Consider the following 16,661-nt stretch of genomic DNA (forward strand, 5'->3'; position numbering starts at 1 on the left):
TCTACGGTGGCTTAGTAAACAGTAGTAAACTTCTATATTTCTAGGTTTTCGTACAGTGTTGGTAAATGTGGCTTTCTTAGTCCAGACTGCGTATAATTTATAGCCAGTGGGCGTTTATTCCCATACTGATGAGGAGGTGGCTACCTTTAGCGCCATCTACGAGAGAAAATATGCAAATTTTTAAGTCCCACGTACGCCTCAATCCTTTCTCCCTTTCTCTCTTTGAAGCTCGACTTTTACGATATAGAAACTCCCGGGGTGCGGCGACTCTTTCAATTCTTCTCTTCCATACTCTAGTTCAAGATAAGACCGAGGCGCGGATTTCGAAGTGAACGGATTCGAGTTCACTCGAACTAGGCTGTAAAAGAGGCGTCTGCTACGACTAAAATTCTATAGCGCTCTGAGCGTACCGCTATTTGAACTGAACGTCGGGACGTTTTGCGTTTCGACAATATTGTCACGCTCCCCTTTTGAAATATATTTACGAAAGTTTGACGTCGTAAATATCCGCGTCGCTCCAGCAAAGCGGGCTACTCGGCTTCACTTTTACAATATTGAAAGGCAAAATAGACCCCCTCACCCTCGTAACAAATAACAATATACGGCCAAGAACTTGGGTCTTGAAGGGAGTCGTATTATGGTAATGACCCCGGCGTACTATTGTGAAGGGTCTTTAAGGTAAAGAGCGACATCTTGCGGTGGGTGGCATTGTTTCCTGGTAAAACGCTTGAATATAAATTTGAGTCAGCCGTGTTATGCTAAAAGGCTGGCCTTCGAGGTATTACTCGAGTTGATCACATTTTATGTAAGAGAGGTAGGAGAGGGGTCAAGGAGGAATGGTGGGGTAACACTGTCAGACCCCGTTTGATCCCACCTTAAGAATTTTTTTCTACGATCGATGTTTGATAAATATGCTAATTCAAATACTCAATTTTTTTAAATTCAAGGAGCGATAAGGTTTTTCTCGGATATAAAAACTGGGTATTGAATATCTTTTAATGGAAATATTTTATTGTAGAATGGCAAAGATAATCCGCCTCGAGCCGTTTCTTCGTAATCTTTTTTAAAACTTGTCTAAGGGTAGCAAATATATTACCCTCAATATCAAATATTTTCAAAGAATCGAATTAAAGTTTCAGTTCGAGCTCTTTCGTAAAAATAAAACCAAGTTAAGTAGGTCGACGTTTACCTTTTAAAGTACATTTCAGTGGCCAATTTCTCTTAACAGAGCAGTTTACAGGTTACCTATTTTATATTACCTATGAAAAACGTAGTTTGAACTTAACTACCTAGCCAGCTTCATTCCATTAATTTATACTTCCAACTTATATAACGTGTTTGACCTTTTGATTGGGTTTTCATAAAGTCCGTTACTTATATAGGCAATTACTAAATTATCTAAGAGACCTTTTTAGTGAGACGAATCGTCTTAATTCAAGTTTAAATATCGTTTGATTTCAGTCTGTTTGAGTATTTTCAAAGATTCCAAATATATTTTGTCGATGTAACTTTTGCATAATTCAGACAAACTCATTTTGGCGACCATAGTCGAAATTTCTCATAATATTTTAACGCTTTTCAAATACGGTTTCCAGAATATGCGGATGAGCGAGTTAAAAATTTAAAATCATCTCCATCGGGTCAACAAACGCGCCCACCCATTATATACATGTAGTATAACCTTAATCGCCACAAAGCAAGCTCCCTTCTTTCATCTAACACATTTTCATTAATTTCTCGGTGTCCCGCGGGACAACGTCGTTGTAGGGGACAGGATTAACTGCGCTTTCGTTTAGGAAGGGCTCGCTTTAAACGAGTAGAACTGACAAAGATGAGAATATTTTGGCGCAGTTAGCATTAGTATTCCTATCACCTATCTAGCTACGAAGTCGTAATATAGGGCATCGTCCTGGGCGCGCGAACGCTGGCCGCGTACCCCCTTTGATCTCTTAGAACTGTAATGACTACTTTAAGTAGTATCTTAGTTCGCGGTAGTACTTATTGGTATCTTTTATCCGTAGTCGAGAGTAGTTAGAGGCTCCGAGATTTAAGTGTTCTGTACACCCCGCGCGCCGTTTAATGTCAGCCTCGAGGTCGGCTTCCTATATTTGCCTGCCCATTCCATTTTCTACTCTCTAATGGCATTGAAATATACAACGCGCGACTTAAATGGGATAGGCGTATTCGCCGCGAATGTAGTAAAGTAATGACGCTTATAACCGTAGAACGTTTTAATACAGGTATACGTCGGCTTTAGCCTGTTCCACATCTAAACGTTCCTTGCAACTTTATTCTCGAAATATTTCCCGGGTTAAGCGCGGTACTGTAATCTAAATATGCTTCGACAGCGCTTTCAAGTTAACTCGGGGAAAGGAGGTCAGCGCTGCCAAGTTAACTCGAGGAAAGGAGGTCAGCGCACTGTTGTTAAATAGAGTAGACGTTACCGATCGTTCGTAAACGTTTAAGGAGGTGCTGAAAAAAGTTATCTCGGTGTTTAAACATTAACCTTAGAACGCGTTAACGGAATTTCTAAGATATATGGACGAAACGTCCATAAAGAGAGTTTGCGGAAGACTATAGCTCGGGGAAACAAATCAATTAATCATAAAAAATTCTATTAACAGTATTTTTATGGATATTATTAACGAAAATTAAACGATTTAATAAGCAACAAATAAGTTTTTATTCGGATAATTTTCCCATATGGATATAGAATTAATGAACGGAAAATTTCCTATCCGAACGCCGAGCTCCACGGAAGACTAGACGTTCCACCGACACGTCAGAAGTGGTGCTTCACCTCTTTATTTTAGGTCTCGTTTGCGCTTTCGAATTGAAGGAGCGAGCTACGGGTCACGTCCGTTTCGGGTGCTATAAGAGTTAGCTAATATATGGAATAAAACGGATTTTATAGTTTCCAGCGCCATCAATCGGTATGGCGGAGACTTTATCTCGCCAATTTTAACTCTAATCAGAAGCGAATCATTACAAGCTCGAGGCGAAGAGCGGGGAAGATACAAGTCGGAGTTGCAGCGACCTCTCGCTTTCGCCACCGCCACTTTTCGGCACTCGAATCGCGGCAGTGCCATTTTAGCGTCCATGTCGCTTTAATCCGCAATATGGAGAATGAAACGAGACTAATGACTCCTCTCCCCCCAACGACGCGTTTCCCTCCGACAATCTTTCCTTTGGCAGTCAAGGCGAGTCGAGCTTCCAACTTTTCCGCCTTATTAATTGATAGGATCGATTTGTCGGCGCCTCACCTTAAATAAATAAATAAAGCTATTTAACGGCGAAGTAGAAGGCACGACGTGCTCTATGACGCTTAATATTAATTTATTTGGCAGGCGTATTGGACGGCCGATTCGGACCCCGCGACGCTATCATTTCTCAAGAATTTAGTTTTATCACCTTCAGCGGGGAAGCGTCAACTCTCATCACGTTCATTTCGTGTAAAAGCGTTCGTTTTAAAACGAACGAGGCCACCCGCTATTAATCTTTTAACGAGTGGCAAAATTCCTGGGTAATTTGTAGGCTGATGTCCGCCTTAAAAGATGGCAAACAATACTCGCTTATGGAATTAATAAAAGCTAAAAGGTGAAAGACGTCAGGCTGTTGGTCAACTCGATCCGCGGGCGTCGTTAGTACACACGGGGATTTCTGTTCATAGCTCACGTTCTCCGTGGGCCCAAGATTTATGAGAGTTGGGGGATGGGGTAAAGCGTAAAATGCCGCGCGATTGCAATTAAGGACCTCTTTAGTCAACGCTCCTCTTACGAGCTGGTGTTGGCCGAGAGTTGGCCAAAGCTACCAGGCTCTCTTAATAAAGAAAGAATAAACGACGAGAGTCTTTACGCTGGCCGGAAATGTAACGGCGAGGTTCCCCTCTATATACACTCGCTATTATCTCTCTCGGTCACTGCTCCAAGAAAAACAAAAGGGCCTCCGTTCCACTATAAATAGAGGCGTCCCGAGACATTTACGGTCAGAAGACAAAGTTACTACAACTTTCCCAATTAAGCAGTCTCGAGTGCGCACCCTGGTTGCTCAAGATGACGGCTTACCCACTTCCATTACTTTCTTTCTCTTACGCCCATTCCGTTTTCATATTTACGAAAAGACGAGAGAGTTATCAGTATTTTAGCTACAATAAACTCGCCTCGTTTTCGATTTCAAGCTTTTATTATCTTCCATACATGTAAAGGAAAATTTAATTATGCACGACCTTTATTAATATAGTATTATAAATGTTATATAATATAAATATTATTTCAGTAACCACGTTTTTACATTTCAGTAATCACTTTATATCATTTCAGTAAAAGTGAAGAGAAGCACATTGTGAAAAAATAAATGAAAAGAGACTTAAAACCGTTTTAAGTCTCTTTTCATTCATTTCAGTAACCTATTTTTATCATTTCAGTAACCACAGTTTAAAATTTCAGTAACCACTTGGTATTATTTCAGTAACTACTTTGTATTATTTCAGTAACCACACTTCAAAATTTTAGTAACCACTTTTTATCATTTCAGTAATCACTTTTTATCATTTCAGTAAAAACTTTTTATCATTTCAAAAACCAGTTTTTATCATTTTAGTAACCGCATTTTCATTTCTTCACTAACCACGTTTTAACATTAAAGTAAACACGTTTTCGTAGAAATTATGTTTAATTCAGAGAAAACGGCATGGTATTAGAAGATAAAACTTATTTTATACAAGACGTTTCGAGCCGAGGCTCTTCTTCAGTCGTTCGTTAGTTTTAATTTGATTTAAAATTTTACCACGCGCCATATTCAAGTTCTAATATCACGCGAGCAGAAGGTCAGCGTGTTAAAAAATAAACAAAAGTTTTACTGATTTTAACAATTTACGTGTGTAATAGAATCAATGTAACCGATAAATCCAAAGTATATGTAAGTCAGTGTGAATTATTAAAATATAAATATAAAATAAAATAAAATTTTAAATCACAATATTACCCCAATTAGTTACTTCTTGACATCCTTTATCTAAATTTAAATTACCTAGTTTACGAATATACAATCCTTCATAGAATTTTCTTTTGTACCTATTGGTTTCCCGTTTTAAAATTTTGTAATCATCCCATTTAATAGAGTGGTTTAACGTAGACCAAATATGTTTTGAAATTCCGTTATTCATATCGCCCTTAGCCACGCAGGATTTATGTTCACGTATCCTGTCTAAAATGGAACGTTTTGTTTCACCAATATACGTTTTTCCACATGAGCAAGGGATTTCATAAATAACGCCTCGAATGGCGGAATCTTCTATTTTAGGTTTTAAATGAGAAATTTGATTTTTTAGTATATTAGTGGTTTTTGATACTAAGTTTATTTTATAATTTTTCAAAATACGTTTAAGTTTCTCTGTGGTTTTAGGTATATAGGGTAAAACTAAAACCTCCTCTTTAGGTTTACTTTTCATATCAGAAGGCATGCTGATTAAGTTTCTGTCAAATATGGTTTCTATAAGTGTTTTTGGATAATCTGATTCAATTAACTGATTTTTAATTTTTAATTTATCCGCAATTGGGTTATCAGATATGGAATCAATATGGTGTTTTAAACCTTTTACGACTGATGTTTTTACATGGTTGGGGTGGTTTGAATTAAAGTTTAAAAAGGTTTTTGAATGAGTAGGCTTTTGGAATAATGAAAAGGTTAGTTTACCATTAACATTTTTAATAAATAGGTCTAAAAAAGGAATTTCGTGGTTAACTTCTAGTTCAAGAGTGAAGTGAATAGAGTTATGTAAATTATTTAAATCATTGTGAAAAGTCGTTAATGAATCCAAGTCTCCCTTCCATACAAAAAATATATCATCCATAAAACGAAGCCCGCAAGCCAAATGATTTTTGTCCATGTCCGACCCAAAAATGGTATCCTCTAGATTTTCCACGAAGAGATTTGCTATAACCGGTGATAATGGATTCCCCATTGCTAGGCCGTCTTTTTGTTTATAAATTTGGGAATTAAAGTCAAAATAAGTACTATTTAAACATAATTCCGAAAGCTTAAGAATTGTATTGATTTTAAGAGGAGATCTTTGTAATAAATTAGGGTCATTTCTCAATTTAGATTCCAATAATTTAAGGGCTTCATTTATAGGGATACTACCATACATATCGGTTATATCAAAACTCCCTAAGACGTCATTCTGGGATAAGACAGGGCAATGGGATTTTAGTTTTTTAATACAATCTTCAGAGTTTTTTAAACAAGAAATATTGTTTCCAATTAAAGGGGAAATTATATTACATAAAATTTTTCCCGTGTTGTACGTTGGGTTTCCATATGAAGCTACTATAGTTCGTAGTGGGTTATTCGGCTTATGAATTTTGGGTTTTCCATAAATATGAGGGGTCTGAACATTGTCATTATAGAATCTAAATCTCTCCTTTTCCGTAATTTCTTTTGATTTCACCGCTTGATTTATAATAATCCTAAGTTTCCTATCAATGTCCTGAGTACAGTCATTTTTTAGCTTTAAGTAATTGTTCTTATCTAAAGACTCAGCCATCTTGTGAACATAATCAAGTCTATCCATAACAACTACTTTTTTACCCTTATCCGCTTCTAAAACAATAATGTCCTTATTTTCTTTAAAGAATTTGAGAGCTGTTCTTTCAATTTTGTTTAGATTTGATGGAGTTAAGTTTTTCACTTGTTTCTCGTGTTTGAACGAATTTTTGATTAGACTCCTTATTTCCTGTTTATCTTGATCGGATTGTTTTGAAGTGCGTAAGAAATTTTCAGTTGTAGCATAGATATCATTGATATTGGGATTGGTTTGTGTTGGTTTGAAGTTAAGACCCTTTTCTAGTAGCGAAGTTTCGCCGGTTGTCAATTGTCGATTAGAAAGGTTGGTGATTATAGAAGGGTTAGATGGATGATCAATGTGATGTCTCGATTTCGGATTACTTGTAGCGTGTCTGAGGCACAGTTCGTTGAATTTTCGGATATGTTTAGATTTAGCTTCTTGGAACTCTTTAGAGTTAGAACGTGAGATAACGTCAAGTAAAATTGATAAAATCTGAGTATCAAGGGTGTTGGAGAGGCGGTTAGAGAGAAATTTAAATTCTTTTTGAAGGTCCGCTTTCTTTCGTCTTAGGGCTAGAATACTATCATGAAGGATGCTACTCTCCAGAGTATAAGTGTCGCGTTGAATTCTTACATTCCCACCCGACGTGGGTGTATAGGATGATCTAATTCGTAATCCATTAGGTATCAAATTCCATGACTTACATTTACTCAAGAAGGTTAGTTGATTCGATACTCTTGCCAAAGTATTGCCAACATGACGAGTCCGATAAAATGATGATACATGTCTCTGATCATGTATATAATCGTATATATTAAACTTATTATTTACCATGGTGAATATTAGTAGAAATTATGTTTAATTCAGAGAAAACGGCATGGTATTAGAAGATAAAACTTATTTTATACAAGACGTTTCGAGCCGAGGCTCTTCTTCAGTCGTTCGTTAGTTTTAATTTGATTTAAAATTTTACCACGCGCCATATTCAAGTTCTAATATCACGCGAGCAGAAGGTCAGCGTGTTAAAAAATAAACAAAAGTTTTACTGATTTTAACAATTTACGTGTGTAATAGAATCAATGTAACCGATAAATCCAAAGTATATGTAAGTCAGTGTGAATTATTAAAATATAAATATAAAATAAAATAAAATTTTAAATCACAATATTACCCCAATTAGTTACTTCTTGACATCCTTTATCTAAATTTAAATTACCTAGTTTACGAATATACAATCCTTCATAGAATTTTCTTTTGTACCAATTGGTTTCCCGTTCTAAAATTTTGTAATCATCCCATTTAATAGAGTGGTTTAACGTAGACCAAATATGTTTTGAAATTCCGTTATTCATATCGCCCTTAGCCACGCAGGATTTATGTTCACGTATCCTGTCTAAAATGGAACGTTTTGTTTCACCAATATACGTTTTTCTAATACCATGCCGTTTTCTCTGAATTAAACATAATTTCTACTAATATTCACCATGGTAAATAATAAGTTTAATAAACACGTTTTCATTATTTCAGGAACCACGTTTTAGCATTTTAGTAATTTCGGTTTTTTTGACGATCTATATTTTTAACTATACAAACAATAAGTTTCTAAATATTTCTGTTAATTTGATATTGTAGTCGTTTCCAAACGTCATTTCATATTCGTTTAATCATACCTTATAAGACGAATTTGTATTTATAAAGTTAGAATACAAAACAGTTTTCTTTTGTCGTTCTCTTTATCTCACAACAACCTTTGACATTTAAGCAAGGTAATACCGAATAAAATATGGTTTTCGAGTAGAAAATCTAACAATTCCATGCCATCTAGCGGAGTTATTTCGTCGTCTTTCATTTACAAAGTCTTCGAAATAAATTTGTTGCCACATTTAAATTATTTTAAAATTGATTATAGCTAACCTACCCTTAACAAATCTCTAAATATAAACTTAACAATTTTATATCAACTAATGTTTATGTTGGAAGGCCTATCTGAGCAAGACGACTCGGCGGGGATAGCTAATCAAAGATCTCTAATATTAATAATAATTAGTTTCTAGACACTGCGGGTGTCTTCAAAATAAATCCACGGCCCGCGCGTCTCTTTGTTTGGGAATTCTATATCGCGGGCAAAACAATGCGACTCGCCGATCCCGTTTCAAATACCGCAACGCCAACGTGAACTACGCGGACGATACGTTTAAATATTATAATTAAAACCGCTTAGTGAACAAAAGGCGCTTTCTAGTAGCTCGCTCCTTCCGAATTTTTCGCTAACAAAGTGTCACGGCTCGCTTTTCGCGTATAAAAGATTTCGTCCGCCATTGTTTCGCGTACACGTATATTTGGGTTAGTCGGTCTACGTTACCTCGAAAATTTCGGTCGGCATTGTTCGCCTTATAATAATTTCGCCATAATGGTACGAGCTTGGAATTCTGAAAGAAGTGGGCGGCTGAGCGAAAAAGCCTTGAAAATAAGTACATCTCCCAAAGCGGATTCTGGCTTGATCTTCTTCGTCGTCCTCGTGCAGTCGTGACCCCTCAGTGGAACAGCCTGTAGTGCTAGATGAAGACGGGCTAAGCCGACAGAGGGATGCGCCGCCCGGGTTGCGGAGATAGCGAGAGAGACTGCGAAGAAGATAGGAAGAGGAAAGGTAGCCCGGAGTGGAGAGGAACTGGCTAGAGGGCGAAATAGTTTGAAGGAGGACAGTTGACAAAGGCTTTTGGTAATCGTTCTCCGATTGAAACGGAGCAATCACTTGTGGTTGAAGAACCTCCTTTTCCTTGTAGAGGAGAAGCACGTCAAGTAAAACCGTTACGGGGAGCGAGCCTTTCTTTGAAAATATATAAAACGATGGCCCGCAAAGAAAATCTTCCTATTTCATTCGAATCTCTAACAGCGACTCCTTTTTACGGGCTCATTGTTGGTGGAGAAGAAAGAGAATGATGCTGCAAAAGAAAAGCCCGGATTGAGAGAGAGAAATAGGTATTTTGTCTGGATTTAAGCGTTCTTATACTTCAGCCAGTCGCCGCTTCTTTTATTAGTTTTAGGTCGGATGCTCAGAAATAACAAGCCGACTTCAGAGACGAAATCAGGTGAATTTTCTTCCGAATTTTGAATAGAATTGACGAAATATTATTTTTTCTTTTTACGCTTATTATAAAAATAAGTACTTCAATTTTGTCTCGATCAAAATTCTAATAACGATAAGCAACATGCACGTGCAAAAAGACGTTCAATTCTTCTATTAATAAAATGTTAGCTTTATTTACTGTAACATTTCGAAAGTAATAATTTTCATAAAATGAACTTTAATTGGAATAATTAAGTTTTTAGAAACAATTTTTTCTATAAAAAAAATCGAAGAAACATTTCTCAAAGTGATTAAGAAAAATTAAGATACAGTTGGCAATAACAAAGCTGGTCTCACCTGCTCAAAATTAAGCCCTTCGGTACGTCACCGAGATAATATATAATACTATAGAAGCCCGTTTTAAAGTTACACCCGATGTGGGTCTTGATAATAAAACCAACTCTACTTCATTAATTCTTATATAAACGACACATAAAGATAAAAAAGTGGCAGACTTATTAGCTTCTTAGAATTCTGCGAAATTACCAGCGTCCCCGTACCCTTAATTAATAAGCTGAAATTCTGATTAAGCATTCTTTACTTTTACGTCGCAAATATTTAAATTTTACCCCAACAAGAAAAGGTATTTTAATGTAGCTTCTACTGTTTAGGTTTCCCAGATAGTTCGCTCGTTTTTTCTATAGCCTAGAGGTTCTCCGCTTGAATATTAATATCGTTGGCGTAAATAAAAAAGGATTTTGAGAGCTAGGGAAAAATCAGTTCGTACAAGCGTCGCGTTTAGCATAAAAATCCGCTTACAGACTTGGTCCTTAGGCGTGTTGCTACACGATTCTTTCTTCGAAAAGCTAATTTGCTAGGGCTTGTAAAGTTATTCTGAACATGCGTAAGGCGCCATTTACCAATCAGGAAATTGATGTATCGCTTAGTTTTGAAGGTTTTTGCGTGTAGAACTGCCATCTACAATTTCTTAGCTTGCAAATGTCGTTGCAGAAGTTCGGTTCCGTTAATTTCAATGTTTCACTTTTCTTTTAGGTACCAACATTTTTCTTGGGTTTAGTAAGAACAAATTTATCAGCTAGCCAGCTAAAAATAACAATTTTTAATTAACTAAATATACCTAAAATAGAAAACAAAATTGTTTGCTAGATGGCACTGCGGTCGGCATGATACAAATGGTCAAATTTAATTGCTGATAGTTTTTGATTGGTTGTGAGTGATTTGCCATCTGGGCATAGTGATTTAACGAAGCGATAATACAATTTTGGACAACATAAATATTTGTCTTTATTACGAAACTGCCTCTCTATTTTCGAATAGCCTAAAATATTACGCATTCTTTTCGAAGTAGCCCTTAGCTACTTTCGAAAAGTTTTCCCAATTAGCGGTCGAATATTTTGTAACACTCCGTAGAGCCACCTAATTGCATTACGTCTAGCCTTAGAGAAAAAATGTTGAATTTGGAAAGCACGGCTCTGAGCGCTATTATCCGAAGTTTCACTGGGTTGGTTCAAGTGGCGCTAAATTAAGCTATTAATCATAAGGCTAGCACGTTCTTCTGTTTGCGCAAGAAATTATATAATACGTGTAAGTTCGCCGTACTGCCGGTATACTAAATGAAGTGATTGCCCGTAACAGAGCCTAATACACGCCTACTTCGTGTTTTCCCTTATTTGTCGCGGACGAACGTGGTTACACGCGACTGTACTCGGACCTTTTGGACCACGTTAGGACATGCACACCAACTACATTTATTAGAATAATTTAGTTAAAAGTTTAACTCATTAGTCGGTCTCGCTTCTAAGCGTGTGATTCTAACTACCGCGGTTCCCTTACGACGTGAATGTAACCAATTTTTTGGATAAACCACCTTTTTTCGTTTCCGATGTTACGCTCGAGGAAGAACTGAAAAGGCGTTTCAATAAAACCAAGTATTAATGCATAAAGTCTGGACGCCAACGGTACTCATTATACGGTCTTTGTAAAAGGAAAAACGACGAGATGGTGAGCGTCGACGAGAAAATCTCCTGTTAGGCCTAACGGATGATTTTTGCGTCGAGGAGAAATATATTGTCTTAAGCCTAACCGAGATTTCTTCCTACGACGTTTTTGCATTTTGAAAAATTAAAATTAAGGACAAAATTGTGATTATAAATTGAATGCCCAGCCTAGTTGACTTGGTTTAGCTTGAGTATCGGATGTTTCTTTGGTTATAGAGGCGAATCTGGTAACTAAACAACTTCTTTTCATCCGGTAGGGAAAACTAACTGAAGGGCAGCCAAAAAATCTACGGAGTGTGACGCCCAATTTATCGTAAATTTCCATCCCAACAAAAAATCGCGAATTTTAAACTAGCCCAAAATTTCGCCCAAGCAAATTTAGAAAGTAGCCCAACGTTTCACCCAAAAACGGAAAATTTTTCTGAAACAGGCAGTTTTTTAAAATACACTTTATGAACGTTACAAAACCTTAATTACAGAGTAAAATTCACACATCGCATTCACACTAAAGACCCATTTACACAACTATAATAAGCTTCAAGCTTAGGAAATGTAGCACCATCTGCTTTAATATCCGCCAACTAATATGTAAAGATATAGCAGACGTGCATACCCGTGGCTACTACATAGTACATTTACAATATCCGCTAAACTTATCACTCTTGAAGCTTGAAAAACGCGCGTAGCTCAAAAGTAAGCGGATAATCCAAATTCGGATTTTATCCAGAATACACTTAACTGTAAGAAGCCCATAATTCAACAGTGACTTCAAATTTTTACTAAAACTAGTAATTCCACTGAGAGGAAACAAGAGAAGCCTAAGAAACAGTGCAACGACAAATTTCTCACTATTAAGCTTTTAAAGAAGCCCAATTGGGCTGTAAAACCGCCCAACTGGCAGCCCTGACTAACTGCATCATTGACCGATTTCTAAATAACGTTTTTGCGATCGACACTACCTTTACATCATGCGGTATATCAGGCTTATTTTCCTGCTTTTATACCCTAACATGGCGGTGTATTTTCATTCGCAAAATTATTTTGAAGATCCACCAGTTAAAGTATGAAAAGCTAGCTTCAAATTTTTCCACTTCATTTTCTATTCTAGGAATGAGCTTTTTAACTAACGATATAAAGTAAATCTTACGAATCTAATTCAATTAGTTATTGCTAAGTTTTTATGAGGAATTTATAAAATTTTAAATTTATTGCTAAAGTTGGTCGTAGGAAATCTTAGAAAAGATATTCCACATAGAACAATGACAAATGAAATCGTACCTTCAAACTCACTTTCGTGTTAAGTCTTGTAGAAGTGAAGAGAAGCACATTGTGAAAAGAGACTTAAAACGGTTTTAAAATTCACAATTTATTTATTTTTTCTTATTTATTCTTATATTTTCTTTCTCGTATTTAAAACAAGATTTAAAATGCTTGATTTTTCAAAAGGTTATTGATTTGAATAACATACAATATATTACATATACAACAAAATTGTAATTATGCTGTTTAAATTTTGGATTAATGTAAACTTAAGTTAATGTTACCGTTTATCCACAAAATAAGTAAATTTCCCAGGAAAAAACAAATGATTAAAACACCTAAAAACCTACTTATCAATAAAAAAAGAACATTATACCGATATAAAATGGTTCGATAACCCGCTTCTTGGAATTATTTTTCTTTCAGTATGTCTTTAATGTTTTTTAACAGCGATGGTCAAGACCAGAGCCACAATACATCCATTTCCATATAACCCAACGCTGCTACATGTAAAAGCTTTTAAATTACTGAATTATTGGCAAAATTTTGCACAAATACTGTAGAGCAGGAGTACCCAATGGGCGATCTTTGGTAAATGGTGAATCTGATTTCCAAAAGGTTTAAAATAAAAATAAGTCTTTCAATTGGTAAATTTGGGCATCTATGCTTTTGAGCCGTTTCATAGATGTAATAATTATAATAATCAGCTAATCTAATAGCCAAGGCACCACCTTATAATCCTTCTGAAGTAATGCAAGTATGTTATAAATCAAATATTAAATCGAGAAAATTAAAAAAATTAAATAAAAAATATTTAGGTATAAAGTCTAAATAAAAACAAAACGCATTTATCAGTCTTAAAATTCCTATTATTTTCCCCGCTTTTTGTATTCTTTAAAAGCTATGTCTGACGTCACATGGCGTGCTTCTAAAATCAAAACAATTTAGCGCTTACTGCTAGCTTTAAAAGTGGCTGTCGGTATTTTTGAAAATTAACAAGGATAGAATATTTCCAATGGAAATCGTCTGGAAAAATATTCTTTGGTACGTACCAGTAGAATCACGACACTCCAAACGGATCCAACTTCACGCCATCGTTGTTTCTAGTGCACTTATTTTCCTTTGACAAATAAAAAACCATTAGATTAAAAATAATAAGGAATTTATTTAATTCAAGAATAAATATATGAGAACAGAAATAAACAACAGAAGGGACCGTTCGCAAATCACGTAAAATACAAAGAAAAACTTAAGTACAAATAACATTTGAAACTATTATTCAGAAAGATCCGAAATTTGAAATAACAAATGTTTTTTTGTAGATTTTTCGTTACGTAATTTGTGAACATACCCAAAAATTTACTTAAATTAAATAACCATTTATTTATTAATCATTTACTACCGCACATTCAACTTTATTTATACCTTACAAATAAAAGTATCCAAATAAAGTAGAACTTTCTTTAAAATCCTTTAATAATACGTCACGCATCCCTACATAATATATTTATTTGTTGTTTTCGAAATTAAAAGTTCGAAATTAACAATCAAAAATTTCTTTTCGTACAATCGCGAGCCAATCCGCCGAAAAAGGAACGCGTTTCGTTTCTCTCAATTTAGAACCGTTTTTCTCTTCCCAAGTTGGATTTTCGAAACCACTCTGCAGGGAGAATAGTTTACGGTATGATTATTAAACAGTTGTGTTGTAGATCGAGATTTTGAGGGGTGACCCTAAAGTTCATACATAACAATATATATGTATATAAAACGATTCCGCGTTTTCATTGTTTCGTTTTTTTCGTAGGCTATAATCTTCGTTTCGTTTTTGAAATCTCATGAGCAGTTTAATATTTGTTTCGTTTCCACCATTCGTTTTCGCTTTATTTTGGGAAATATGTATTTTTTAAAGACTTATCGCTCTATTTCCAGTTTCCAACAAATAATTTTACCGCGTAAAAACGTATATAACATTTTATTTATTTATTTTTTATTATCTGGGCTACCTTACGGTATACTTTGTTTATCTTCAATATTTAAATATTTTTGGGGAGGGCGGGAAGAAGCGCGCTACTGTTGTAGTAGAATTCATTGTTTTTGCCTCGAACAGTTTATATTTTTTGTTTATACACAGTTTTGTTTTATCTTAAATTTTGTGAGCAATTGTTTATTATTTTTTTTTACAACTTAAAAACTATATATAAATTTTTTAATGGCGCGCCTTTTTTTATTTTTTTCATGACGTTTTCGTTATTTTCTTTCTTCTTGTTTTCTTACAAAAATGCTGACCACCACATATCGCCTGGAGAATCACTTTCAATTTTTTTTCGTATCTTTCAAATTTAATTTCATTTTTTTTATTATTTTAATTTAGAGTATGTGTAGGTGTTCTTTCGGTAAATATTTTCGCGTTCTCTCGGTCAGCGTTTTTTACGTGTTTCGGCCGCTTACGGCGTGGTCCTGTCTTCGTCTTCAGTTTTTTTTCGTCTTAATTTTCGTCACCGGTTTCTCAGGAGCCAGGCTCCTTGTACGCACATGATGAGACAAAAGAGAGCGAACGGTTCTTGCGTTGGAAGCCTCAGCCCCGCGGTTCCTCGGTTCGTGTGTTTCCCATGTTGCATTGCTGCCGGGTTTTCGCCTACAAACAAGGCAAATTACATATATTAATTCAGATACATATGAATGGTATTAGAAAATACCCACTCGGACAATCAATAGAAATAGCCTACCCGAACCCGCTAAAATTAATATCCAATTTTGGTTAGTATATTGTTTTATAATGAATGTGTATTACAAAGTTTAGGGTATATTCGAGCAGAGTATATATAAAATGTTTATTGATTAGAAACATAAAAAATATGTCCCGAGATCCAAAAACGGGTTTTGAAAGGTCACCCCAGCACCACACACGGCGGCTTTTTAGGGGGTTGGTTACTCGTGATTTTGACTGGCCAGTGATTCCTACCTCTAACCACTGTAATTAACTATAATTAGTTAAGAATTTAATTAGAAAGGTACCAAATTTTGTTTCTAGTGAACACTAGCTCGGCTGTACCATGGCAAAAACTAGTAAATGGTGGTATTTACAGGAATATTTGGGAGAAGAGGTTTGAATTTTTTCAGTAGGTATAATGTGTATTCTTGTGACTTATAAGTCTAAGCCACGCCTTATACGAATGACGTTTGATGACGATGAACGACCGAATTTTTTTATCGTGAGTTGTGCCTGTGGCCATTTTGTCTAACACAATTTTGGAAGTTTTGCTGTGTTTCTAAGCCTTGGCAGATAATTGGTGAAAATGTCTAAATGTGCAACACAAGTGTGGTTATAGAAATATTTTTCGCATGCACCTAATTTTATCACTCTCAGAATTATTTTTTTTTAAATAGAGCTAATACCCAAGGCACCACCTTCAACCACATAAGCAATGTTGCTTGTGCGTGATCAAGTAACAGGTGGCCGGGTTACAATGCGTAGGAGGGTGGTGGCAAGCCCTTCATGCCACGCGAGCCAACAGCTCCCTACTTATCCAGCACAAAATTTATCCTTCTCGTTATTTAAATTCGTTAACATTAATAGCACCACGATTAACGACTAGGAGATATCACAGACAATATGGCCGCCCAACGTTTTTTAAAACCATCCCGATCCGAGAAATTCGAAATTGGGACTAAGCCCCGCCTCGTGAATACACACTATTCAAACATAATTCATACTTAAATTTACTAGTTCTAAACGATAAAATTCAGAGAA

General features: G+C 35.7%; 1 protein-coding gene across 1 annotated transcript in view; it reads right to left on the minus strand.

Moving 5' to 3' along the window:
- Window positions 1-14,317: 14,317 nt before the first annotated feature.
- LOC149942921 (lachesin-like) overlaps window positions 14,318-16,661 on the minus strand; it is a 167,987-nt gene continuing 165,643 nt past the window's right edge. The window contains exon 5 of the mRNA XM_090178336.1: window positions 14,318-15,545. Within this exon, the coding sequence (XP_090034462.1) occupies window positions 15,406-15,545 (140 nt within the window). The 3' untranslated portion in view covers window positions 14,318-15,405. The remainder of the gene's footprint in view (window positions 15,546-16,661) is intronic.

Source organism: Leiobunum rupestre, chromosome 6, assembly GCF_980474605.1.
Source record: "Leiobunum rupestre chromosome 6, qqLeiRupe1.1.hap1, whole genome shotgun sequence".
Taxonomy (NCBI): domain Eukaryota; kingdom Metazoa; phylum Arthropoda; class Arachnida; order Opiliones; family Sclerosomatidae; genus Leiobunum; species Leiobunum rupestre.